The sequence below is a fragment of the Aplidium turbinatum genome, chromosome 15 (genome assembly GCF_918807975.1).
Source record: "Aplidium turbinatum chromosome 15, kaAplTurb1.1, whole genome shotgun sequence".
Classification (NCBI taxonomy): Eukaryota; Metazoa; Chordata; class Ascidiacea; order Aplousobranchia; family Polyclinidae; genus Aplidium; species Aplidium turbinatum.
This window is the reverse complement of record NC_137486.1, coordinates 17113800-17141395: the sequence shown is the minus strand read 5'-3', so window position 1 is coordinate 17141395 and position 27596 is coordinate 17113800. Positions and strand designations below refer to the sequence as shown.

At 37.1% G+C, this 27596-nt stretch overlaps 1 protein-coding gene across 1 annotated transcript; it reads right to left on the bottom strand.

Annotated features, from left to right (window-relative positions):
- Positions 1–642: 642 nt before the first annotated feature.
- Positions 643–27375, bottom strand: LOC145784275 (molybdenum cofactor biosynthesis protein 1-like). Its single transcript, XM_082596065.1, has 10 exons — positions 26226–27375; positions 22217–22376; positions 21861–22028; positions 21269–21522; positions 17520–17631; positions 10290–10402; positions 8994–9104; positions 6970–7090; positions 5372–5419; positions 643–4750 (listed from the first exon to the last, which is right to left on the bottom strand). Exons 1-10 carry the CDS (start codon positions 26322–26324, stop codon positions 3783–3785), a joined length of 2154 nt encoding a protein of 717 aa, XP_082452191.1. The 5' UTR covers positions 26325–27375; the 3' UTR covers positions 643–3782.
- Between the last annotated feature and the right edge of the window lie 221 nt (positions 27376–27596).

Here is a 27596-nt window from a genome sequence, read left to right as displayed (position 1 = left end):
TATTAACTATTTTTTTCCAGAAAATCTGAAAGAGCTGTTTACTCTTTGCTAAAATGATGAACGTAAATTTTTTCCAAACATTGAAATACTTTGCTGCCCTAAACGCTTTCTGATCCTATTTTTAAGATCGATCACCAAACACAGGAGCCCATAAGTGAATTTCGGGGGGAGGACAAGATGGTGCTCAAACGGCCCTGCATTCTGTTTGTTGAAAGTGACAAACTGAAAAAATTAAATTGTAATGAGATTTGCTACGAGGAAGACCAGGAAGTTTTTTTAATCAGGCCCGTTAGCTCAGTGGTAACGCGTCCGGTTCAAGATCACGCGGCGCTGGTTCGACTCTCGGGGTGTGCGCTTGAGTAACGCATTTCAGGACTGCTCTCTGTTTAGCAGCACCTAGTGAATGGAATAATTCCCCGGCAACAACACTTCAACAATCGGAAACTTTATTCTGTCAATCTCGGTAACAGGCCCCGCGTCAAGAGCCTCCGCAAGTATGCGAAACTACCAGGAATAACCAATCAAGGCTTTGTCAGTCCGAGGATAAAAATTCAAAACCAACCAACAAACCGTAGCTCGTAAGTTTTCAAAAATCAGGGGTGCGTGAACACGTAGCGAAAGTCAAATAAAGTAAAAAACCGGTCTCTACAAATGATTGTATTCAAATTTCCAAATAACGTTTTCCATAAAAATGCAATGAACGCTACGGGTAACAACCTAGTAGCCAATTAAACAATTCAAGAACATTTATTATATCTGTAAAGATATTCAGGTGATGCAAAATCGCATGGCCTTCCTCAGACAATCTACGCTATGTGATCACGGAGCAGGTCTAGCAAAAAACGTCGTGATGAAAAAAAATCAACGAAGTAAGCTAATTACACATTTGATGATGCAGAAATAAACATATCATGTACTTGGAACTCATTTGACAGTACCACAAAATTAGAACTAATTGTAAAAATAAACAAAACTTGATGGTGTTTTTTTACAAGCCAATTTATCTCGAAATCAATAAACAAAGTAAACGCATAAAAAAAAATGATTTGCAAACTGTATGAACTTTTAATATCTTAGGTAGTTTTGAAATTCTTTTAACGCGTTTAATCATCAATGTATTAGCGAGATAAGAATATTAATGCGTTGGGGGTTTCAAAATAAGTATAGCATTGAAACATCATTTAAAACATTCCACTGGCGAAAATGATTCACAATAAAACTAGAAGTTAGGTACATGTTAAAGCGACAGCATGCATATTACAAAATGTACATTCGTTTAGATTAATGGCGTGATTTCAACCTTTTTACGTATGTTTTCAAGAAAAAGCGTAAAAAAACAAATAGTTTGAAATATTAGTAGCTAGTTAGTGCCAGTACAATAGTAAATACACAACCTGCAAATACACCCCGAGCAAAGTTACTTTTCATAACCCCGGGTTAAACGATCCTGCAAGTAGCCTTAGGAGGGGTAGGGCGATGTCAGGAAAACATAATGTGTAGGTCTACATTTATTCGACAAGCAAATACACCCTCTGCCTCAACAAAGTTACTTTTCTGTGTTTAAGTGGAGGGGGCGATATACTCAGTCGTTCTGATAAAGTGTGTTACAAAGAAAATCATAAAACACTGTATTACCAACAATAGTGTTCCACCAACATATAATTCAACACGCGGGAATGGAATCATAGCCGGAACCAACTAAAAGCCTGATTACGTCACGGACTGGTCGCATCAATGCGGTGTGACTTCACTCGGATCAAAATAATAAAGGCAGTGGTTCAGTAAAAAAACCGTCGCATGGAGTTTGAAAGTGCTCTATACCCTCACTTATAAAAATTAACTACAGTAAGTGAGTTGCAGTGTGTTCTCTCCAGCAAAATCTATCTTTTTACATTGAATGAACATCTGCAAACATTGAATGTAAAAATACCAATTTTATCAGCTTGAGCCCATCCCTTCAGCCAGCCTATTGCACACCACACACACTGAACTTCATACGAATGACACATACTTACAAAAATGTAACATACTTTTGTTTCAAAGCCATAAAATGATTTAATATTTTCGCGTACATAGCTTGAAATTCTATTCACACAGATGGAAACTTTAGCCATAGTTAAAAACTGAACGCTTGTGCATTCAATTCAATAAAAATTCACGCAAGTGACGCAAAATCAATCGCAAAAAGACAAGCTACGCAAATTGTCTTGATTTTCTTACGCTTAACTTTTACAACTTAATGGCCCGAAAAGGTGAAGATCTTTTTAAATGCACCTGAAGCTGGGAACGATATTTATTTTGCTGCGTGCAAGTGATGCAAGCATCACCTCACAAAACTAGTAAATACGTTGTTGGACCTAACATTTCAGCTGCAAAATGGGGCACATAGGTGTTAGTAGTCGTCTACTATAATTAAAACAACATGATATAAAAAATTTCTTAAAATTAAAACATAAATAATGTGTTTACTCCCTTTAAAAAATCGTTGATCTGAACATGGTGAATAAAACTTTAGTTTACAAACTTTAAAACACGGGTATCCTTGCAACAGGTTCAACCACTGAAAAAAGTAAGCTACACCATACTTCATAGGTATTTAATTAAATAGAACATAGGCAAAGCCGCCAGTGGGTTATCCAAGAAGCAAATACTTTTAAAATATAAAAAGTCGCAACGTTATACTAAAGTGTGAACTTTTTTACATCAATCTTTCGTCCATTACGAATAATAAAAACGTTAATGATCAATAGAAAAACTGTCAAAGGATTCCAGGGCGTTCGGTGAGATTGCGTTGGGCAAACGAATACGCTACCACCACTCAACTTAGTAAACTAGACCTGCAACCAATCAGAAAATCAGGCATTTTTGCATGAATTTAAGCGCCTGCAAAGAACAATACATAAGCCATGATTTGCAATGTGGGTGCATTTGCCAATACGGCTGAATGATTAAAACAAGAAGGCCAGCCGAAAAATTCAAATCATTTACTTAAGATAGGTTCGATTCTAGGCGCAATTTGAATTTTTTATAGTTTGAGTTTATGATACTGGAAGCCACGCTTGCTTTTTGTGTATACAACTGTGTCAAAAAAGGGGAACACCATACGAGATGAAATAATCCCCTAAGTGGTAATCCCTTGCACAATTTCATAATATTTTAAGCAAATGTTCAACCAAAATAATGAATAGTTTTTTTTGTTGGTATTGGCAGCAACATAGTATTTCGTTTACCAACTGTTCAACCTAGACGCCAAATCAGTCCTTTTTCACAAATTCAACATCCGTTTCACAGATTTTACAGAATCTTTACCGAATCAATGCATCATTAAATCAACGTAAAAAAAAAAACTGATTTGCTGGCTAAGAAGTTTTGATAAGTGGCTGAGTGCAAGTCCTGTGCGTTTGTATAAACAATTTCTACGCATTGGTAAGTCAATGCTGCAGGCTCATTGCAAAAGAAGCGGCCTCGCAACTGTTTGTTGCAACACGATATGCTCACGGACTTTAGTAGCTGCGGAAGCAATGCAAAAAAGCCCAGTTTGCAGAAAAATGTTTTTTTTTTTACTTTGCTAAACGTTGTAACGATGTAGAAATGGTACTTTTTGACAGCTGGCTGAAACCACGATCGGAAGAGTAATCAGGCATCTTTTGACAAGTTATTTTCCAAACATGGTAGAAAAAGGTCAATGGAAGGGTAAATCAAGATAAGCGGAAAGATATTTAGGGACAAAACTTCCAGCCATGCTTTCAATCGCAGAAGTAGAGCAATATGATGATCAACTTTTAATCAATATTGTAGTCACCACTTGCTCCACCAGATTTTTGTTTCAACTTTATGTCGTCAATGATAGTTTCACGGTCCACTGCTTTGCACATGTCATAAACTGTTAAAGCGGCTATAGAAACTCCGGTCAGAGCTTCCATTTCGACCCCAGTTCGGTCAGAAGTACGTACAGTCGTCTCGATCTCAACACTTTTCGTCTCAAAGTTTAAGGACAGGTCAACATTGATCTTGGTGAGGGCCAAAGTGTGGCACAAAGGAATGAGCTGAGAGCATTGCTTCGCTCCCATGATGCCGGCAATTTTTGCCACTCCGAGGACATCACCTTTAATGATCTCGTTCCGCTCCACCGCTTCAAACGCTTTCGCACTCAATTTGACCCGACCCACGGCAACAGCGTTCCGTGTTGTGACAGACTTAGCAGAGACATCCACCATGGACGCTTTGCCACTTTGGTCGACGTGCGTCAAAGTCGTAGACTTGTTTGAACTGGAATACAACCGCTTCACGGCATGAAATGGACCGTGACTATCCCAAAGATTGACCGATGATGAAAAGCCTGGGTGGGGGTATGTGATTTTCACATTCCGATCAAACTTATTGCCACCTGTTTTTTCCGCGACCTGGACCAATGTGTTACAATGAGTAAATGTAAACAGTTCGATAGCAGAAGACCTCCATACCGCCAATAAGCACGCAATGCATGATAAAGTACGAGACGCATCGAATTTCTTCAGTAAAATAGAGCGGCTGAAGCATCGGGAAGCAATTGAGTTTTGGTGTAACGACAATCGAAACTTGCATAAGTCTCCATGTACAGCTTTGCTCAAACAGTGCCAGGCATCGGATTCACCAATAGACTTGAGAGCGGCCGCGAACATATATGAAGCTTGGCGAAAAAACAATGATAAAGAGTTTGCTTCATATGTACATGTACTTGGAACAAAATGAAAGTGATCGGGGCGGCTCTCTGAAACGCAAAAGCAATAATCCAAATTTAGAAAGTATCGAAGGTAATTTGTATGGAGAAAAATCTTTATTTTAAAATTCTGTATAAAATTGTACCTTAGCTTATATCATTAGCAATTAGCATCATTACCACAAAAATACTCTAACAAAAAAATGTCTTAGTATCAAATCCAGCAGGTGATAGAAATCAAAAAGTATAGAATCCCTTTGAAATAATGCATAAAAAACGAATGAGCTATCAGCATAAACCTGGCAATGTCATACCAATGAAAGGCACTCATGTTGAAAATACTCAGACTCTAAGAAAAATGAAGACCGATAACACAAGCAATAAAAGCCCCTACTAGAGTAGCCAAGAATGATTACATCAATGAACTGTTAGAACTAACACATTTGTTTCAGTGTATATCTGTTGGCTTACGATGCCAACCACACTCTATTTGAGAACATATCTTTTACTTACTTTATGAAGAATTAAAACAAAAATTTTAAACAACAATCCGTACGTATCTAACTTAATGTTGCGCAGCATTAACAGCATCAATTAAGGTTATATTTCTATTAACTTATACACAAAGCATATAAAGAACTATACCAAGTTCATGGCGGTGTCATCACCCACCGATCAAAATCATGGGACGGTTCTTCATTTTGGCAAGATTGAACATTCCTGAAAACAAGTTGATGGTAAACAATAAAACATGTTTATAACAAACCTGGCGAACAATAGAAATTAAACTGGTAAGTTTTCATTGAAAAATGACAAGATTTGGACATGGACTTAAAACATTTTCTAGCAGCTGTCGTCATAAGATGAAGCAGCCCCACTCGTGAAAGATTACATTATACAAGGAAAAATCGGTTGCGATGTGGAATGCTTCAGTCATTGTTGCACCGTTGGCGTATTTGTAATCTGCAGGTCGATGCAGCAGATGAGGTTTGTTGACCAATCAGAAGGCAAGATTTAACTCAGCTGAGCTCACAACTTGCAACACTATTTGTCAAAATCGAACTTGGAAAGAAGTATAAGAAGGCGAGTTTAAAGAAATTTAACAAAATTTCGAAAATAAGGTTTGCGTACAGATTTTCGAATAGTGACTTTTCAGATAGGCTATAATTGTCACATTTATCGCTGGCATGCTTATGGAAACTTAAACAATAACATCATAGACAAATGTTGCGAGTCTTGAGAAACCTGATTTACCAAACTTTTCGCCGCAAAATTCCTTTTCAATCGCGTTAAATCCTGCCTTCTGATTGGTCTACACACCCTATCCGCTGCAATGACCTACAGATTACACATACGCCAACGGTGCAACGATGACTAGAGTCCGGTTACGGTTACCAAGTTTATGTCTGGTAACCAATTTTGACAAAACATTGAAAGGGAAGTTAGATGAAGCAAACCGCTGTTGCAATTTCAACTATTTAGCGACCAAATAGGGCGTTGAAATTTTGAACAGTATTTTGAGAGCGTTTCGCAGATGCGCAAAAACAAAAAGTATTTTTAAATTGGCTTTGATCTTCATTCTTTGGAAGCTCCAACCAACCCAGCCAGCAAATTCTACATTGTTGAAACAACAACTAATGACGTTGAAACAACAACTAATGACGTTGAAACTACGTAAAAGCGGCGACTTTTACTGGCGAGGGAACCCTCACGCAACCATTGCACTTTTGCCACATCACGTGCACTGCACTTGAATAGAAATCATTAACTCAGCAAGTAATTATCATTTAATCACTGCTGGCAATACGAGTTTCAAATAAGGCCAAGAAACTTGACAAATCTGTTGCAATTGCGTCAATTCACGGTCAAATGATGCAGATCATGAGACATTGACGGTCTTCTAAATTATTACCTTCCAAAAGTGCAACCTTTACAGAAGACATGAAGTCATGCCTGGAACGTTACATTTCTTTGTTGCTTTTTTTAATGATTGCAAGTGAATAAAAAAAAAAAAAAAAAAAAGAAACAAATCATTGCATCCCACTGACGTTGCCCGACGTTAAAATATAGTGAAATTATTTTAGTTGGGGTGGTGGTTTAAGACCAATTTAAAACACCCAGCTAGCAAAACAGGTTCCTTGCTGCGGTTTGAAAGCGATAAATCGAAAAGAAGAGTTTTTGCTTAGCTGGGACACAGAGAGTCGCCGGATCCTGTTACGGTTATACACAGTCGCGATTAATTCATGGAGTCAGCCAAATCATCAACTCACCAGCGTGTTGCTTTTTCTTTCTTCCCACGGCTGCTCCTATCACTTCCAACAATTCAGCTTCGCTTTTGCCCGACCGAATTTCGTCACGGAGTGACACTTCTCGGTTGCCGAACAAACATACCTAGAAATAGAAGAACGATATTTTTAGACGTTAGTTTTATTTGAAGTCGCAAACAATACGGCCTCCATACCAGTAGTACAAATATTAGTCTTATTCTGCCTGCAAACTAGCCACCATTCTTGTGGTGCATTTTAAGCTTTCAACGATATTTCCATTCAAAGAAACTATAGCTCTCTTGGGGATGAGTAAATTTAAATCTGAAATTTTCTTAATTGTTTTCATAGGTTATAGGCAAATTGTTCGTAAGCAATTGTTCGTAAAGCAATTGTTCGTAAGCAATTGTTCGTAAAACAATTGTTCGTAAACTGTTTTTCGTAAAATGAAATCTGTAAAACAATTCTTCGTATACATCAAATTTTAACTGCATGCACGAAAAAATGCTTTAGGAAAAATTGTTTTACGAAGAATTAATTTTACGAACAATTGTTTTACGAACAATTGCATACGAACAATTTGTCGGACACCGTTTTCATACACTCAATTAATTTATACACTCAGAGTTTTACAAACAGATGTCCTTTTTGACGTCAACCCTTTCTGTATGGGTTGGATCTAGGAGTGGGCGTGGGTTGAAATCTTGTAAGTACGACCTCCCAAGACAGTAGAGGACTTGTGTCGAGTTATCTTGTCATCAACAGGTTTACCTTCACAAAGACTCACAAACCTGTTCCAGCAGGTTTGGACCAGTTGTAATCTAACGCCAACCAATCCCAAACATGTTACAGCCGCCAAGGAAAGAAGGTTTTCTGCTCCACCACACGCTAATAATGAGCATTCTCAGGAGCACATCTCTATCATGATGCAAACCAACTGGGAGTATGTGTTGAGAATGCATTTCTTTCACAAAGGCAAGCCCGTCACAAGTACTTATACGCTCAAAGCCGGTGTCACTTCTTGGAACATTGGTTGTACTGCTAAATACTCGGTAATACTGTGCAGTAGTTCGTACGCATAGCCCTGAGTTATCAGTGCCATTAATACAATGTTTTGCTATATTCTGCTGACATACTTGTTGGTACATGGTACACTGCAGCCCTACCTTCTATTAAGGGAGCTCTCAGAAGAATTTTATTCATCCGGACGAACGCTATTTACTAACAACATTGCTCGATCATTTTTTAGCTACAAACGTGACTGAACCGGGGTGCAAGATGGTAGGCACAGCCAGTTAATCGATCTGACACACTGGAGCGTGATATGAAAGCACAACAACAGGAGGTAAACGCGACAGTTTACAAAAGGAAGTTCTACAGCCTCTTAGGAGAATATAACATCGATGACGACAACTCTCCAAAGATGAAGGTGATCTGTTGTACAACAATCCCATCTTCCGTTGGCCTCGGGAAGGGGAGACATCATACAGATCATGCATAAATAGACTTAAGTGGCAACTGGTAATGCTAAAAATATCTCAACGACTTTAGCTAGCAAACAGACTCCACAAGACCACCTTTACTTAGTCCCTTTCTGCTTCTACATTGATTGCACGTCTACGAATATGGAAACAATTAAAAAGGCGAGTTGTTGGAGGAAAACCATTAGACAAGTGGGCATGAAACATGTCAGACTAATCGCTATAAAATTTAAATGCGCAAGTTCAACGAGACACTTATTTGCATCCGTCAAAGATAAAGTTCGAAACTCAAGCCAGATTTAAAGGCTGCCAAGTGCAGAAAATAGTGCATCAATGCAGAGAAATTTTACAAAAATAAAAATGAGCTGAAAATGACGAGTCGTTTCAGATTAACTACCCAGACATCAAATCAATTCTTTTTTTACATGGATTCAACGCCAATTGGCGTTGTAAATCGGCGTTGGCGCCAATTGGCGTTGGAATCAATGTAAAAAAGGACTGATTTGTTAGCTGGGCAAACACAAGACAGCTGTAATATGCATTGCTCACTTTGAGGCTCCCGTCCGCCGTGATACGCAGTCGATTGCATGTTCCACAGAAGTGATTGGACATTGACGTTATGAACCCGAACTGCCCGGCATGTCCATCAACTTTGTAAGCCTGTAAACAAACAAAAAAGTCGGACCTGCATGATACTTTGCTGTACGTATTCTTATATTCTATGATGCTGACCAATTTTACTTCAAAAAACAGGTAAGCAAATTTACGAGAAAACCGGTACCAAAACCCACAAAGTAGTCCAACTGTAACGTAAAAAAGCTTTCTTTGATACTCACATTTACCATTTTAAACATTAAAAAAGGTATTTTAATACTTTACACTGATTCAGCATTTAAAATTGAAATTCTGAATCACTGCAAAATATCTAATTGAGGTTTCACAAGTAAATAACTGACTAATCAATGGTTCATGTAATGAGGCAAAACGCCAACAGCATTTCTGATGGTGACACCTTTCCTTGTTTTAAAGAGAACAAGCATTACCTTAAAGAGTACTGACGGAAAACAATACAAAAAATAACTGTTAATGATTTCGCAAAGAGCTGTTGACGTGAATTCGTGACTGAGATGTTAGGTGATAAAATGGTACAGGCGTCACTCGTAGCAGAAACCTGTTTCAGACACCGCAATGTTTGCATTGCAAAATCTCAACACAATCAACATACGGAGATCGTGCGAACGTGCAAGCTGACTTTTGAAAAGTTAATATGTTGAAAAATAGTTGAAAACAGCACTTTTACTATTTGTGGCTTTTCTTTCATCACGTTAAAAATAGAAATGGGATATAAATTTTTGTACAACACCGTGCCGTCAACATAAAGAATGTTGTACACAAAGTACCAAATCAACTTGCCATCTAAAATGTGAACTTCTCATCCTCGCATCATGGATAAAGATTTCGCTTTAAACAACATCTAGTTAACATAAGAATCACTCAAACGTCCTTACGTATAAAATTTGGTAAGACCTTGGGAGACTTACATTAGCAAAGGATGGCAACAACTTTCGACATGGTTGTCATTCGAAATACGTTATCCGAATATCATATTTTTACATTGAGGATGGAATGATGTACGACCATGTAATGAATTTCTATACCAGCTTACAAAAGACGATTTTCTGGCCGAGAACGGCCATTTTTCATATTTTCTGTGTGTAAACGCCATAACCTGGCTGGTGTATTCTTCAAGTTTACGGCATTGCCTTTCTGACAGTTTCAAGCAAAATGGCGAACAAATATAGAGAGATAAAATCTCCAGTGTGATTTCAAATGGAAACAACATACTTTCGATGTGTCATTTTTCGAGTCTCCAAGTCGAGTGACGTCAGGAAACGAATTCTTGATGGTGCGCAACATGCTTTCATAAGATACCATTTTCTTTTCGTTCCATTTATTCCCTAGAGAGTATGAAAAAAAAATCAGTTGCTATAAAGAAAAGATAGCGCGTCATAGTCAGTGTCTAAAAGAAACCAAGTGAAAGGAAATTAAAGATTTTTGCGATACTTTCCAAACAACTTATATTCAATGTGGGAAAATGAGAAGTTTCAGTATTGAGTTATTAAAAGTAAACCTTTATTGCAACATATGTGGGACATGTAACATGGCTCAACCCAGACAGAAAAGTCCGTCAATCTTTAAAAATTTGTCTGCAGACGTTGAATCAATGTAAAAATGATAGATTTTGCTGCCTGGAAAGTTACACCCGACGAGGTAACGACGTAACAAGTGCAATTCACCACTGTATGCAAAACAATACTAATCTGCTTTCAAATGCCTCTCACCTAATCAAAACATAGAGTAAATGCCGCGGTTATTGAACAAAAACTGAAAAGTCACAAGTACATAGGCTAGTTACAGGGCTTCCCAAACGTTTTTGTTCGCAACCCCTTTCAATCTCAAAAAATTTTCCGCGACCCTTTACCGTTAAAATGATAAACAATGGAAAATATACATTTGTGATACTTATTAAAAGGCTTAATTCGAACGAAAACTAAAAACAAGCTGAAACGGTATTTTGTTTTGATTGCCGGCGACGTTAAAACGCTGACTCGCACGGTTATAGGCAAATTGTTCGTAAGCAATTGTTCGTAAAGCAATTGTTCGTAAGCAATTGTTCGTAAGCAATTGTTCGTAAAGCAATTGTTCGTAAGCAATTGTTCGTAAAGCAATTGTTCGTAAAACAATTGTTCGTAAAGCATTTCTTCGTATATATACATCAAATTTTAACTGCATGCACGAAAAATGCTTTAGGAAGACTTGTTTTACGAAGAATTAATTTTACGAACAATTGTTTTACGAACAATTGCTTACGAACAATTGCTTTACGAACAATTGCTTACGAACAATTGCTTTACGAACAATTGCTTTACGAACATTTGCTTACGAACAATTTGTCGGGCACCGACTCGCACGGTGTCCGACGTTTTACCTTTTCCGAGCTGATATCAGTCAAGCGTGACCGGGTAAACACAGTCCTCTGAGATGGCGCAGTCAGAACTGATTTTGCTTGAAACTTGTTGCATTTTTGCGCGTATTGTAAGTTGTAACCACATTGCAACGTTTTCTAAGTAGTTTTTATCTAGACAAACATGTGTTTTAATGTTTATGAAACCTATAATCTTGCATTCGTTTGTAACAGGCCCAGGGTAAGTTATGATCATGTGTAAACTTGAGTGCAGTACCGGTAGGCTACAAAGTCAGAAATTCAGATTATGTTGAGATTTAGTTCAGATTATGTTAATTAACTACCGAACCGGTAGCCTGCAAGGCTAAATTGTGTATTTTCCTTTGTAAATAAAAAAAAGTAAGGCTGTAAGATACACTGCCAACTTTCCCGATTTGCCTACAGTGCCACGATTTTAAATGCAACATCAAACTCTTTCTGATAAAGCACTGACAATATTATGCACTACCGAAGTATCTCTGAAGAATGCACAGATACTAGAAAAAGAAACAGTTGAACAATGTGACAGTAATCTGTAGTTTAAAAGCAGATGTTCTTGATTAACTTCTTCTATTTTTCGAAAAGTTTGTGCAAGGAAAGCTGCACCTTCAACCTCATTTTTCAAATCCATTTTCTCTGCTAATAAATGTTATGCCAAACCACTAGTACATGGTCGAAGTAATGAGAAAGCTGCATGTGCACTTTATGTTGCCAAAATGACCAAGGAAATGGGCCATACCTTACAAGTATATGACTGTGGCCTAATAATAAATCCTGGCTGTTCACACCTGGGAGCTTCTCCAGATGAGAAGGTGATAGATTTTTCTGCGCAGGAAAGCCCATTTCGCATTTTCGAAATAAAGTGCCCATACAAATATAGACACCATAGCTTCAGACATAGGCGTAGCCAGGGGGGCGAAAGAGGCCATGGCCCCCACCCCAAAATTTTTAAATTATGGATTCCGAAGTTGAACCTTTTGTTGAAAATATAATATAATTTGTATAAATTTATATCATTTTGCAAGACATCTGGCTATTAACACCCCCCAGGACTTGTTTTAGAAATTATTTTAGACACACAGAAAGGCACCAATAAACTTTGCAAATCGTAAATCGCGCAAAGTTTACGCGATTTACGCTTCTTTTAACTAATCTGTGGAAGCAATTTCAGTTGGGTTTTTCTGGAGCTGAGTTTTTTGTGTTCTCTAATTTTAGTCGCAGTTTTTGCCCGTTCGTGTGTAACAGCTACCTTTAATAAGTTAATAGCTGTTTATCTGCTAATAAATTTCATATAAATATTACCCTGAAAGTGTTTCCAGAAAGCGCTATAATCCATTATTTGAGTGTAATTTTGCAAAAATTTTTCGGGGGAGCATGCCCCCGGACCCTCCTACAATATGCGTGCTTTCAGCACGCTCTAACCCCCCACCAGCTTTATAGCTTCCCTTGCTTAAACCACCAGGATACGCCACTGCACATCAGGTGGCGATGTCTTAAATCAAACACTTTGTCGTTCTCTTCAATTCATCAAATATTTGCCCCCCCCCCCCAATTTTTTCCTGGCTACGCCACTGGCGTCAGAGCAGCAACGTCTTACCCTGACTTTTGCTTAGAACACAACCAGGCAAAGTGCCACAAATTGAAATCTGGAATGACTTGGTGGTGATCTTATTGTGTCAACGTCCAAGTCACTGTTTGTACAGAGAATTTCATTTGATGATGATTTTTGGAATTGTATGTTACCTAAACTAAACAATTTTTACTTCGCCCATGCTTTAAACTATTTATGCACTACAGAGGGAACTCAACAAATCATTTCGCTCTTTGAAGTCTGCACATTTTTACATCTAAATTCTAAAGCCACTTTATTTAGTGCAGACAAACAGACGGTTCATATTCAGCTGAGGTGATCACAGGTCACTGCATGAACATGATGAAATTAACAAAACATGCTTACAAGCGATGTCTAATCTTTTTCTGACGAAAGTATTGGCCTTTGAAATTGCAAAGCATGCAACAAACAGCCCAAATTTGATTAACTATTCCAAGCATGTTAACTGGTATCTTTCTGTCAAAAAAATGAAACGAACTGACGAAAGGTTTCATAAACATTAAAACACATGTTTGTCTAGTTAAAAACTACTTAGAAAACGTTGCAATGACGTTACAACTTACAATACGCACAAAAATGCAACAAGTTTCAAGCAAAATCAGTTCTGACCGCGCCATCTCAGAGGACTGTGTTTACCCGGTCACGCCTGACTGATATCAGCTCGGAAAAGGTCTATTGTTCGTAAACAATTCTTCGTAAAACTAATTCTTCGTAACACAATTCCTCGTAAAGCATTTCTTCGCGTGTGCAATTGGCCGTAAAACTAGTTGTTCGCAAACAGTTGTTCGTAAAACAGTTACAATTCTTTACGAACAATTAATTATGGTAGCGTATATGCTAGAGACGTGCTAATTGTGCTCAAGACGTGCTGTAGACAAGCAGGCAGAGTGTACAGTCCCTGATTTAGAATGGCATTACAGTTTGTGCGCAGCGAAAAAGGAAAGCCAAAACTTTTGTATGGTGGCCAGCTTTATTACAAAGATTATAGTGCAGTTAACGCACAAGGGCAAGAAACAACTTATTGGAAATGTCAGCATTTTCAAAAGAAATGTCCTGCACGAGTAATAACTGCGATGGCAGCCATTGTACGATCCAAAGGTGAGCACAATCATGCTGGAGATGCTGGTCATGTCGAAGCTGCAGAGGTCATGGAAAACATTCGTTTTACAGCAAAAGACAGTCGTGATGCTCCAAGTTACCTAGTTCCAGCAGAGACTGTTGGACTCGGTCAAGTCACGGCAGCAAAAGTGCCAAGTGTGCAGAGCATGAAAAGGACAGTCACCAAAGTACGATTGAAGGAAAATGCAGGCCCAGCAATCCCACGTTCTCTCCGTGACATTGTGCTTCCAGTAGAGTACAAGCAAACGTTTGCTGGTGTAACATTCTTGGCGTATGATTCTGGGCCTGCAGATAACCGTATGGTCCTCTTTGCCACTGAAAGAAATCTGCAGCTCCTTGCCCGTTCAAAGCACTGGTATGCTGATGGGACCTTCAAGACAGTGCCTTCACTGTTTGAACAGCTTTACACAATACACGGACTGAAGGAAAACACTTCAGTGCCTCTGGTGTATGCCCTGCTGGGGGACAAAAAGAGAGAGACATACATTCATCTGCTGCAAAAGATAAAGGAGTTGTTACCTGCTGTTGCTGTTCCAGAGACAATCATGACTGACTTTGAGATGGGCATGGTCAATGCAGTAAGCAGTGAGTACCCACTTTCAACTCACCGTGGCTGTTTCTTTCATTTGTGCCAGTGCATTTGGAGAAAGACGCAATCAAGTGGCCTGAAGGAGCAGTACGAGACAAGTGCAGAGTTTGCTCTGAGGCTGCGCATGTTGTCATCTCTGGCCTTTGTACCTATTGACGAAGTCAGCCGGGCCTTTGACATTCTTATTGATGGGAATGAATTGCCAGATGTTGCTCAGCCGGTAATAGACTACTTTGAAGACACTTGGATTGGGCGCCCAGATCGTCGTCAAGGGCGCCGTCCTCCAGTGTTTGCAATTCCAATGTGGAACTGCTATGATGGCGTCCTCAGTGGCCTTCCCAAAACTAATAATAGCATTGAAGGATGGCACAGAGGGTTCATGTCCCAGGTATCTGCTAATCATCCAGATATTTGGAAGTTCATATCTGAAATCAAACGAGAGCAAAACCTAAATGAGGTTCGCATTGAACAGTATGTCAGTGGCCAGGCAGGACCCCCTCCAAAGAAGAAGTACAAGGACGGTGCAGAAAGACTAACTAGAGTCGTCCAAACTTGGCGTCAAGACTTTCAAGATGATGAAATTTGTGATTACTTGCGTGGAATTGCACACAATACTTCATACTAAACTTGGCTGGTGGACATTTTGTTTGAAATTACTTTAAGTAGTATTGGTAGTGTAAGCGAAGAAGTGTTAAATACAGACAATTGTTGTAGTCCAATTTAACAAAAAATGCGCTTTTTCATTGTGCTTATTTGTTTATGTCGTCGTAACTTGGTTATTCAGGAAAACTTACATTATGCATCTTCATCGGAAGTTTCAACACAAACTTTGCTGTTGTGAAAAATTGTTCACGAACAATTGACCTACTAATGATCTATTTACGAACAATTCACCTATACGAAGAATTGATGTATATACGAAGAAATGCTTTACCAAGAATTGTTTTACGAAGATTTAATTTTACGAACAACTGTTTACGAACAATTTACCTATAATAACCGACTCGCACAGATATGTGGAGACAGAGTGCGGTTGCTGCTGAATGAGATAATTACGAATATTCCGTTTTAACGTTAAGCCAAAACAGTGTGAAGCTTTTTTTTGTATTGCAAATGGGTTTTGGATTCAATCTAATTTGGCATCGTCAATTCTGGAAAAAATACCTTTGAAACTGTTTCAACAAATTTGAAAAATGGTCGATAACCATGGGCCTAATAACCGTGGGCTCCGTTAGAGGGGGGGCCGCGGGAGTGACTACTCCCCACTAATCGGAGTGGGGGGGTAACTAATGCAAAATTACCCCCCCACTAATATAGAGATAGAAATTTCATTTTTAATTTTTTTTTACTTTTGTCTTTTATTTTCATGTTTTTATTTTGTTGCACAAATTTTGAGGTTTTTGCTTGAAAACTCCGACTCGCAAGACAACGCCAAGTCATCTATGGCCAAACTATGTATCCTGTCAAAAATACATGAATCATAATGCGCTATGTGTGACGTCATAGTTTCTCACTGCTACAAACTGTTCAATTTCGCTTTTACCGCTCACGAACGAAACCCACTACAGTTGCACTGTTTCAATGTATTTATATTTTGGGTTGTTGTAAAAGTTAATGCATTTTAACTTTTATTTTTTGTGAATTGAATGTAGGCCTGCCCTAAACCTAGATGCTGAAACTTTTTCTTTCACTGCGGATGTTATGGCACAGATTATCGTGTCGTATTCATAGAATTCTAAATTAAGTTATAGAAAGCTTTGACCTTAACGCTTTTGATGTTTTAAATCTAACCATTTAGCGTCTGAAGTGCAAAATTTGGAGGACTTGAGCCAAGGAAGAATACAGAGAGGGATTTTTGCGTACGTCCCCTCTTCCAGTCAAAATTGTCTAAAAACCTCAAAAAATGTGGAAAATGGTAAAGAGCTTTTGCTCGCGATTTTAGATTCGTTGAAATAATTTTTCGATTTTAAATCGTGCTGAAAGGCAAACATGCCGCCTAAGACGCTGTATTAGAAACTAAAGCTTTCAGTAATGCGAAGGAAGGTCTTGGGGGGCGACCTCCCAAAAGTATGTGTGATGCGATAATCCGATAAGCCCCTGTCGATGTCAAAACATCGTTCCCGCCCCTGCTTAAACTACTCCCCCACTCTCAGGAAGTGTCCGGAGCCCCTGCTAATAACGCTTGATTCCATATCATTGTTAGCCAAAAACTCTTCGGTAAATGAGAACGTTTCACATAAATGTTAGATGTCATTGCAAAAGCCGTGAACCAAGCCAGATTTATTTTGCGTTGAAAAAAAATTTCATCAAAATTGCGCAAAGGTCTAAAAGTGATCAGGAGTTGCTATAACAAATGCAAGGGATTAACATCTCCTCTCAACACAACTACTGGAAACAATAAAATTTAAAAAGCCCTTTTCAGGTTATATGTCAGTACTTACTAGCTGCAGATACGTGCAGTATGATTGTGCCAACTACCTATACCAGCAAAACAAGTGTTCATGCAGGTTTACGAGATTTACGTTTTTGCCTTAGACATATTGATGACAAAAGAAATTAATGACCGAATTTAAGGTGATGAATTGAAGGCTTGTGCCGTATAGATTTGTGGCGCAAGGCAAATTGTAACTAATTAAAACAACTCAGTTAGCAAATAAATCCACGTTGAAACAATAAAAAAAAGCCTGATTTGCTGGTTGACTATCACTAACATTGACATTATCAACAATAGGATAAAATGAGCCATCGTACCGTCGAAGGGCATGTACTCAATAAACCGTACGTCCACGGGTAAGTTGGCCGTAAGCTGGACAAAGTCGCATATTTCGTCTTCATTCATTCCGTTCATTATCACGCAGTTGATCTGGAGAACAAACAATTTTAGTTAGTGAAATACCCAATACATGACTATTGACTACCATGACAACAGAAACATTTATAAAGTATGTAGTAAATTGTGTTCGCAGAAAATCTAAATACAGAATTTCAAAATATAGCAGAAAATATTAGTTTCGATTTTTTTCAGAAGTAGGACATTACGTGTCTTCATAGATAAAAAATTAGGGCAAAATGATTACTTCAAGACTGAAAATATTAGTGCTGCATAACGATTTCTCTGAAAAGCGCTGTAAGCGTTTTCCAATTTTTTGTTTGTTCATTTCACCAAGCCTTTTCTCGTTTGGTGAAACGAACTCGGCAACAACTTCGGCGATACTGAGCTGGGCTAGCGGCAAAACGCACTGACAATGTCTCGCCAATATCTCGATAGACAGCAACATTATCGGATTAAAATTGCAAGAAAACAAGGAACGCTTTTCTCATTAAGAATCATTGCCCAACTATGGCAAGAGGAGCGAGAGCACAGAACGCGAGGACAAAAACAATTTTCGCAAAGAAATGACAAAAGGAAATACCCCGAAACAATCTGCAAACTTCTTCGGCTTAAAAGTACAATACAACAGCCTTTGTAAATCTAAAGCTTTGCGATATTCGCACTTTGTACAAATTTTACACCATAAATATCACAACAGAGTCGTGCGTCAAACGCCTTAAATATAAACTGGAGCCATTGTTATGTTAACCTAAAATTTTTACTACATGTTTGTTGAATTTTAACTTAAAATTTTGCTAGACGAATTTTTGTAAAAATGTTGCACAAAAGACAATTTTTACACGTTTGTGATATTATTACTAATCGTTTTTCGTCACCAGTTCAAAAAACAAACCTTAATTGCAGGTGGTGGCCTGGATGTCGCTATACAGTATCATGGACTGGAAGCCAAACGCTGTCGTGCAAGATGAGGCTCAAACAGGATTGCCATATATAGTTTTTTAATCTTTTTTAGAATTTGAAATAGAAATTTAAAAAACTCTGTTTTATCAATTCGTAATAACTAATATTTAAAAAACATGAGGTTTGAAAAGGCAACTTTTTCCGAATCCTATTGCAATTTGGCCTGATTTTGTTAACAGCATGATTTCTATCATTTTTTCAACTTCTATTTACAATGCTAAACAAAATGTAAAAAAATACTAAAATTATGTTGAAATACCAAGCTCAAACTAGTCTGCCAAGCGCAATAAAAAAAAAGCTAAATTTATGAAATTTGGTGAAAACCGCCAATGTGGCAATCCAATTGGAGTCTCACCTTGCACGGCAGCGTTGGGCTTCCAGCGACGTCCTAGCTGCATCCATTACAAGACTGTGCTGCAGATCTTATTACAAATAAACACAAAGTGGCACGCCCTTGTTCAATTACGCGTTTTTATTGTGGTAATAACAGACCACAGTTACAAAACTTTGGATAGAAAAACCCTTAAAAACTGATACAACAAAATGTTCACTATGTTTAGTTAAAACAGTTGAAAAATCACATACTCAAAAGACATTAAATCTTGTAAGTTTTGTTGAACACTTTACTGACTTTGGTTGCTATGTTTTGATCCATAAAATTTGTTCAAAAGTACACTAAGCATATGCAACGAAAACCAATGTTAGAATAGTTTCAATGGTGTAAAAAATCGCCTTTGGCAGGCACCAGTTAGAATATAAATTTCATCAACAATCCAGTTGAAGAGCAAACAGTTTTGATTTCTAGCAAAAGTGAATGCGAAATAAAGTGAGAGGCTGAGGCCAAAAACAATTTATCACAACTTGCAACAGCATTTACCAAAGTAATTAATATTGCCACATTACTAATCATTTTTTTTAACAAAAGAATTTTTTTCGAAAAAAAAACGAATCTAATTAATCAAGTTAATAGTGTAGATCTTGCTCTTGTAAATGCCCTCAGGGATATCAAATGCTAATCGCTCGAATATCAGCATAATTAACGAGCATACCTATTGACGTAAACAAGATGGCATTTTCAGTCAGTCTTTTGGCTGCAAATGTGGCATTAATCATACACACTTGAAACGTATATATAAAAAATAATACGGCCACTAATGAGATTTGGCTGTGAACAGCGGAAGGCATTGGTACATAAAATCACAAAGTTCTGTGGCCGAAAAATCATTAAAGAACAAAACACGAACTTACTTCACCATTTAACCATCAAATCAAAGAGACATTGGTGCGCTATTAAATGCACAAATGTCATCAAATTTGAAGCAGCGTCAAATATTTCATTGTGGTTAGATAAGTACTTTATGTCTGTTGAAACAGCAAATATGTGTGAAATAACGAAAAAGAAAATAGCAAAGTTAATTTTCAAAACAGCCCCAAGCTCAGATCTGCATGACTCTCGCAACCAGAAAAACACTAAACATTTTGATAATGTGTTGACAATGGAACTTTTCGATTTCAATTAAAACTTACTTGACGTTGCGAGAATTGTTTGTAGGAGTTTTTAAAACAGGGAACACAGTATAAATTCTAGAAATACAAACTTTCCACTTTCTGCATTCTTTATTATTAAAATTGTTGTTTTGCAATCGTTCCAAAAATGACAGCAATTGTCTTGGTCCGATAAACCTTGCTGGGTTGATATGCTACAAACACTAAATACAAAGAAAATCTGAATGTACTACAGTTGTGTCCGACGTTTTCTTCGTAAACAGTTCTTCGTAAAGCAATTCTTCGTAAGCAATTTTTCGTAAAGCAATTCTTCGTAAAGTTAATTCTTTGTAAAACAATTCTTCCCAAAGCATTTATTCGTGCATGCAATGGAGATTTGATGTATACGAAGAAATGCTTTACGAAAAATTCTTTTACGGATTTCATTTCACCAACAACTGTTTACGAACAATCGTTTTACGAAGAATTGCTTACGAAGAATTGCTTACGAAGAATTGCTTTACGAAGAATTGTTTACGAAGAATTCGCCTATAACCTACTACAGTAGACCCGCTTAATAAGCCCACTTCGAGAGAAGACAATCTTTGGCTTAAGCGAGTGGGTCGAGAGTAAGCGAGTAAGAGGGAGACGAGTTTCTGCCAACTCCTGGTCCTATGCGCATAATTGACCATTACCGATTGTACTATGGTTAAAACTTGCTAAATCTGTTCGCAACTGTGCAGAACGATCAGTTCTTTCCTGCTATACGCTATTCATTTTGCGGCGAGCCAAAAATTAAGTTTTTTGCGAGTTGTGTCAGCAGCGATCACAGAGCATTAAGAACCGAGTTAGCAGCGTGATATAAGCGCGAAATTGTCGAAAGCATTACGAAAAATAGTAAATTGTGACGCCTTTTTAGACAATTTAAGCAAGTGTGATCAAAAATTGAGCTTATTAAGCTTTGTTTTTATTACAGGGATGAATAGGAGTAATTCCGGACCGGACCAAATTGGGATTAATAAGCGGGTGGGCCTATTCAAGCAAAAATTTTGTACTCAATGAATAAAAAATATATTTTTGAAAAACTGTTTAAGTAAATTAGTTACCATTCACGATCAAAACACTGCTTTTAGAGTTTTCTTGTCACAACTATGACATTGGTAAGTAAGTGTATGCTTTACAGGTCTTAACGAATGAAGCCAGCACTTCTTTATCAAATTACCTTTACTGGTGCAAATCCCATGTCAATCGCTGTTTTAATTCCGTTCATAACTTTGTCCCAACCATTCCTTCTGGTGATCAGTTGAAACCGAACAGGGTTAAGGGTGTCCAAACTGATATTGATGGAATCTAGACCAGCAGCTTTCAAAACAGGAAGTCTTTTTGCAAGCACTATTCCATTGGTGGTCAGTCCGATTGTTTTCAGAGAGCTCGAAGAGCCAACTTCTTCGGGTGAACGTAATTTGTCCAGTTCCTCTGAAATACAAATACATAGGCTAGCAGCATACAAACAAAATACCGGTAATAAGACTTTTCGACCAAAAATGACAAGAATATTTATCAACACTTTTTGAAAGCAAATTAGGACAAAACAAAATCGATCTAGCCAAGCTTATTGTCGCAATTAATGGAATAAACTGCAAAAAAGTGCATTTAGGAAAAAAACCTTAGCGGATTTGACTTAACTGTAGCCTACTTTCTTTTCTCATTTTTGGGCATACTGAAACATGGCATCTTTTTTTTCCTTAAATATGTCAATGAAGAAAATAGATATAAACTAACTGAAATAAAAAAAAACTGCATCTTCAACTTACCTATGATGTCAGGAAGATCTTTTCGTACCAAAGGCTCCCCACCAGTAAGTCGAATCTTCGTCACGCCCTGCTTCACAAACATCCGGGCTATTTTGATAATTTCCTCAGTAGATAGGAGTTGTTCGCTGGGAGTTAGTGGGTGACCTTCACTGGGCATACAATACTGACCTGATGATCAACAATGATATCAGTATTGCAAACACATGATAAATAAATATATTATCTTGTTAGCCGATGTGTAATCTACTTCATATGGTTTAAAGAACAGTTAACAGCAATGGAAGAAACTGGGTTTTTAACTTTTTATAATCACATATTGACAGCAAGATTAATTAACTAAACAGCATGAAACTTACATCTTAGGTTGCACTTTTCAGTCAGAGATATTCTCAGATAGGTGTGATGTCTATTGAAATTATCCATCAGAAAGTGAGAGAATGAAAATGAGTCGTCATTTAATTTCTCGTGAAGCTTTTGCACTCTGGCAGATCTGTGACTAGGTTTCTCTAATTCCATCTATTGCATAAAAAATACATTTGACTGATGTCATTAAACTAACAATGTGTTGGTTATGGTTATTACTACTTCACAAATTCCTGCCAATAAAACGAAACTGTAAATAAAATCTTTGTATAACTGAGTAATTCCATAATTGAGATCCTAATCAAAAATGAGTTAACACATTTCCAAATCATAGACAACCACAATAATAAAATTACACAATTACCCAAAATGAAGAAAAACTTGTCAGTCCATAGACAAGTCAAGAGAGAGAAAAGCATATTGTTTATGTTTGCTTGTTTGTTACAAACATAATAAATTTGAGCAATACTTGCATAAATATTCAACAACATTAACTATAATATACCAGTAGTCCAGTACACAACTACACATATATTTATGTTAAAAACACAAACTAATTCAAAAACAAAATTTTTGTATGATATTTATTGTCTTTCTTGTTGAGGTGATACTTCATTCACAAAATTTTCACAACATAAGTTGAAATAGCGTACAAAAATACTCTTCAAAAAGGAGTACTTTCCTAGACAAGTTTATCTATTCAATTTGGTTATTATACCCACAGGCCACAGTATTGCCAGAAATGTTTGGATGTTCTAACCCAGGGCTTCCCAAACTTTTTTGCTCGTGACCCCTTTCAATCTCCTAGAACTTTTCGCGGCCTTTCACGATTAAAACGATAAATAGTGCGAAATATAACCTACATTTGTGATATTGATGAAAAGGTTTTCAAATAAAATCTTGAAACAAGCTAACTGTACTTAATGACTGGTGCTTTACAGTTTACACGCAGCCTTCTAGAAACAAAACAAAGAACCAAACACATTTATTCAGATGGATATGAGTGTGATGGATGCGACCATTTTTTGCTACAAAGCAAGTCCAGCCGTGGCTCAATAATGTTGTCTGTTCGTGTTCATCAACGTTAAAAACGCTGACTCGCACAAATTGTCGTCATAGGCATGATAGGCTTCAGCTCGTGTCCGAGCATTCGTTTTATTTCAAGTCGGATGTGGCTTTGGAGGCCTACTCTACAGTGGAAAAGACGTGGCCAAAAGTCACATTGTATGGAGAGTTGGGAACGTGCTGGTTATATTAGCTTTTTTTCTAATGTTTTATTTTTTCTGAACCTTTTGTAGTATCCTGCTTTTTTTTCGAAAAATTTCGTACCTTCCCTCGTTCTCTTCTTCCAGATTAACTTATCACTATCAAGTTGTTCCCACTATTCTAGATCAATGTTTGCTGGGTTGAGGGAGAATTTAACGGATCTTTGTAATTGCGTCATTGGTGAGACGATCCTCCTAACAAGATACCCAGCATTTGCCTCAGTTTCCTCTTCCGGAAATTTTCAAGACAAATACGTCAAAACAAACGACAGGAGTGTGGTTAGGTCTACTGCTGAATCGGATCATGGCAGTTATTCCGCTCTAACGTTAAGCCAAAAAGTGTGAAGGATTTTTGCATAAAATTTATAAATTTCCACAAAATTTAAACTTCAAGTCAGAAGATAGATCAGTACTATCTTCTTGAGAGAAGTGCTCGGTAGGTTAGCTACTTTGTTTTTGCGTTGCAAATCGGTTTTGGATTTAACATAATTTGGTATTGTCCAATTCTGCCAAAAAAATACTTCTGAAACTGTCAAAAGATTTGACAAACGTTTAATAACCAAAGGCTTAATAACGTTTGATTTCACATCATTGTTAACCAAAAACTTTTCAGTAAATGAGAACATTTCAAATGAATCATTTTCAACTTCTTGTTTCCAGACGTTTAATGTGTTGAAGAACGCTTTAATTTTACATTTCAATGTAAGACAAATGTAAAAACATAGATGTTTTCTCTATGGGGGGACAAATTAAATTCGTTCAGTTGAAAATCTGATAAATAGCTTAATTTCAAGAACCAGATGTCATTGCAAAAATGGTGGGTAAAGTCTGCATCACGACTTCAATTTTAAACACTAATAACCTTTTTAGCTTCAACTTTTGAAAGCCATCTTACTTCACATTGCAATAAAAGGGTTTTGAATTCCGATTCCGTTTTACCACACCAATTTGCGAAAATACGCGTAGCTACTAGGTGCGTTACTCTAAACTTGTTTGGTTACAGTTAATAACTTGCACAGAAGTGTTAATATGCAGTAGCCTACTTTGAATAAAATTGGCACACTCTCTGCAACCCCTGAAGTTCGTTACGCGACCCCTAGTTTGGGAAGCCCTGTTCTAACCTGTGGTTGTACCAACCAGAGATCTGAATGTTGCAATCAAACAAGCCATTATGTGGCAAAAATCTAATCAATGTCTTAGTCGTCTATTTTCACAAAGCCTGGTCAATAGGCTACTGAAATGGCGCTATAGTATCATCAACTTTTGATTTTGCAAAATGAAAAATAAAGATTGATCATTTGGATTTTCAGTTAATATAAGATATATATAGTTTATGCTACGGTATGCAAAAATTGCTTGTTGAGGAGATCAGAAATGGGGTCTGCTACTATTCGGTGAGTCCGATTCGGTGAGTTCCTAACCTCTAACCCAGGGGTTCCCAAACTTTCTGTTCATCGGTACCCTTTGGTCAATTTATAGATTCGCTCGTGTACCCCCAAAATTTTCTCATATTTTTGGCTTTAGAAAGTCTAGATATTGCAACAAATTAACAGTAGAGCTGCATTAGAAGACTGCATACATGATATTTTGTACCAATCAAAGCACACAAAGTTATTCATAACAATGGAATCCAAGGTTAAACAAACACTACAATCAATCAAACAAACAATATATCGGCTGAATAAGCCCAGCAATCCTAGCTAATGTGATGGATGAGCCTGCTTTTTAGCAACAAGCTCATTAGTACGAGGTAAAACATTAGCAACAGTACAACGAAGATCATGTTCAGGTGTTTTGAGCTGTGATCTGTTTTTTGATTTGATTTCAAGCAGCACTGAAAATGTTGACTCACGCAACCATGTTGATGGAAACAACAACAATGCAAGAATAGCAGGTTCCGCAATCTTTTGATAGTTACTGTAGTTGTAGTTAAAGCTTCTACTGGGGTGAAAATGTGACTTACTAAGAAGTTCTTAATCTCAGGTCTTCAAATTATTAACATCATCAGGTGATAAAAAATATTTTAAGGCAGATTAGAAGTTATGGAAAGAATATCCTTATACTTAATCTAATGTACCCCTTGAAAAGTCGAAATGTACCCCTGGGGGTACATGTACCCCAGTTTGGGAACCCTTGCTCTAACCCTAAAACGGCAATGATAATTAGGCTACGGTACCCAATAATTAAAAAAAAAAATTGAAAAAATCCCCCGTTAAGGGATCGGACTCACCGAAACGGGCCATTCCGTCAGAAATGATTATACAAGCAAGCTTTTATGAAAATAAATAAGAAAATCGCATCTCATATAACTTGGATATGAACAGGGGGGGCATTAGTCGGTCACATTCTACAAATCTACATGTTCAAAATACTGCAAAATTATAATAAAAGCAATTGCATACATTACATACCATTTGCAATTGTAAAAACAATAAAAACTATTAATACTACAAAAAGTGCTTAATGCAAAGCAAAAAAGCAAGGTAGAATGAATTTAATCAAATATAGTTATTATTAATACTATCTGAATCCTTAACTGCCTGTTTCACCTTTAACGGATCATCAGAAGGGTCTTATGTGATTCTATTTGAATGAGACCTTTCTGATGATCCGTTAAAGGTGAACAGGCTGTGAAGGATTCAGATGGTAATAACTATATTTGATTGATATACCATTTGCAATTGTATATTTTTTGCAATCGCTTGCACTATATGCAATATGAAAATAACATACTTACAGGTTCTTCGATGACCTTGACTGATGATGTTGATACTGGTCTTTTAATGAATCGAAGCAATAAATCATTTCTTCCTTTACATCGATTTAACCACCTCATAATGTTTTAGTTGATTTTACACTAATTTTGTTGTTTTTCTAGAAATACATAAGCTTTTTTTCAGTACTAAACAATATATGCAGAAAATTTTAACTGAGTTAAATGTAATAAGAAAGCTGTGCATTAAATTTTATGCAATTTTAGTTTTTTTTTTTCGGTCATTGACCGATTTTTTAGCAAAATGTCCGAAAAAAATATAGTCAATTCGGTCAAAATGTCCAAAAAAGTATATAGTCAATTGACTATATATGATCAAAAATGACTAAAAATGACTGAAATAAATAAAATTGACCGAATGTTTTCAAGTCATTTCGGACAAATGACCGAAAAGTCTCAGCGAAAAAAAAGGCAGTGGCTATTTGACCGGCTCCGGTCTTTGAATCTGAAACACTATTTGACCGGTCATGACGTCACTACATAAGCACTTTTTTCTTTTTCTCTTTCAAAGCAAAAGACGATAAGCGCCTTAAGTTTTAAATTCAACACGTTTTCTTCAACTGAATCCGTGGCGCATACGTAACGTCTCGGGCTGCCATTTTAGAGGGAATGAGTTCGATACTATCCGCAAGCGTTCTTCTTTTTTTTTTTTTTTTTTTAACTACAAAAGGATACAAACTGATATGAATGAATCAACAAGTGAATAAAAAAGTTTCAAAACGAATTAAAAAAGTTTTTTCTAGTCTTTATTTTTAACAAATTCTTTTCATTTTTTAGCACAAATTCTCTGAAAAAATCACACCTTCTAATTGGCTGTAAGATTACGTTTCGCTGAAGTCCGAAGTTAAAAATTAAATCCATTCTCATTGTCGCACAACAATCAGTCAAGTTTCAAATCATCATCTTAACCAACCCTTCAAGACAACTTTCCACTTTCAAAAATTAGTTAAAAAAAAAAGAAAAAAAAGAACGCTTCCGGATAGAATCGAACTCATTCCCTCTAGAATGGCAGCCCGAGACGTTACGTATGCGCCACGGATTCAGTTGAAAAAAACGTGTTGAATTTAAAACTTAAGGCGCTTATCGTCTTTTGCTTTGAAAGAGAAAAAGAAAAAAGTGCTTATGTAGTGACGTCATGACCGGTCAAATAGTGTTTCAGATTCAAAGACCGGAGCCGGTCAAATAGCCACTGCCAAAAAAAAAAACCAGCAGCATAAACAAACATACTGGTATATAACTGAGAAAATTTTTATAACACCACAATAAGGATATATATTCGTTATTAACCACTTTCTGCAGTAGTCCCGATTGGAATGTGTAAATAACATTGTTTTC

Excerpts from the sequence above, each read along its gene's own strand:
- LOC145784275 (XM_082596065.1), bottom strand. The coding sequence starts at position 26,324 with ATGAGGTGGTTAAATCGATGTAAAGGAAGAAATGATTTATTGCTTCGA. Across the intron at positions 21,523-21,860 it reads AGATCTTCCTGACATCATAG|AGGAACTGGACAAATTACGT; the intron begins GTAAGTTGAAGA and ends TTTGTATTTCAG. Across the intron at positions 5,420-6,969 it reads AAAGAAAAAGCAACACGCTG|GAATGTTCAATCTTGCCAAA; the intron begins GTGAGTTGATGA and ends ACTTGTTTTCAG.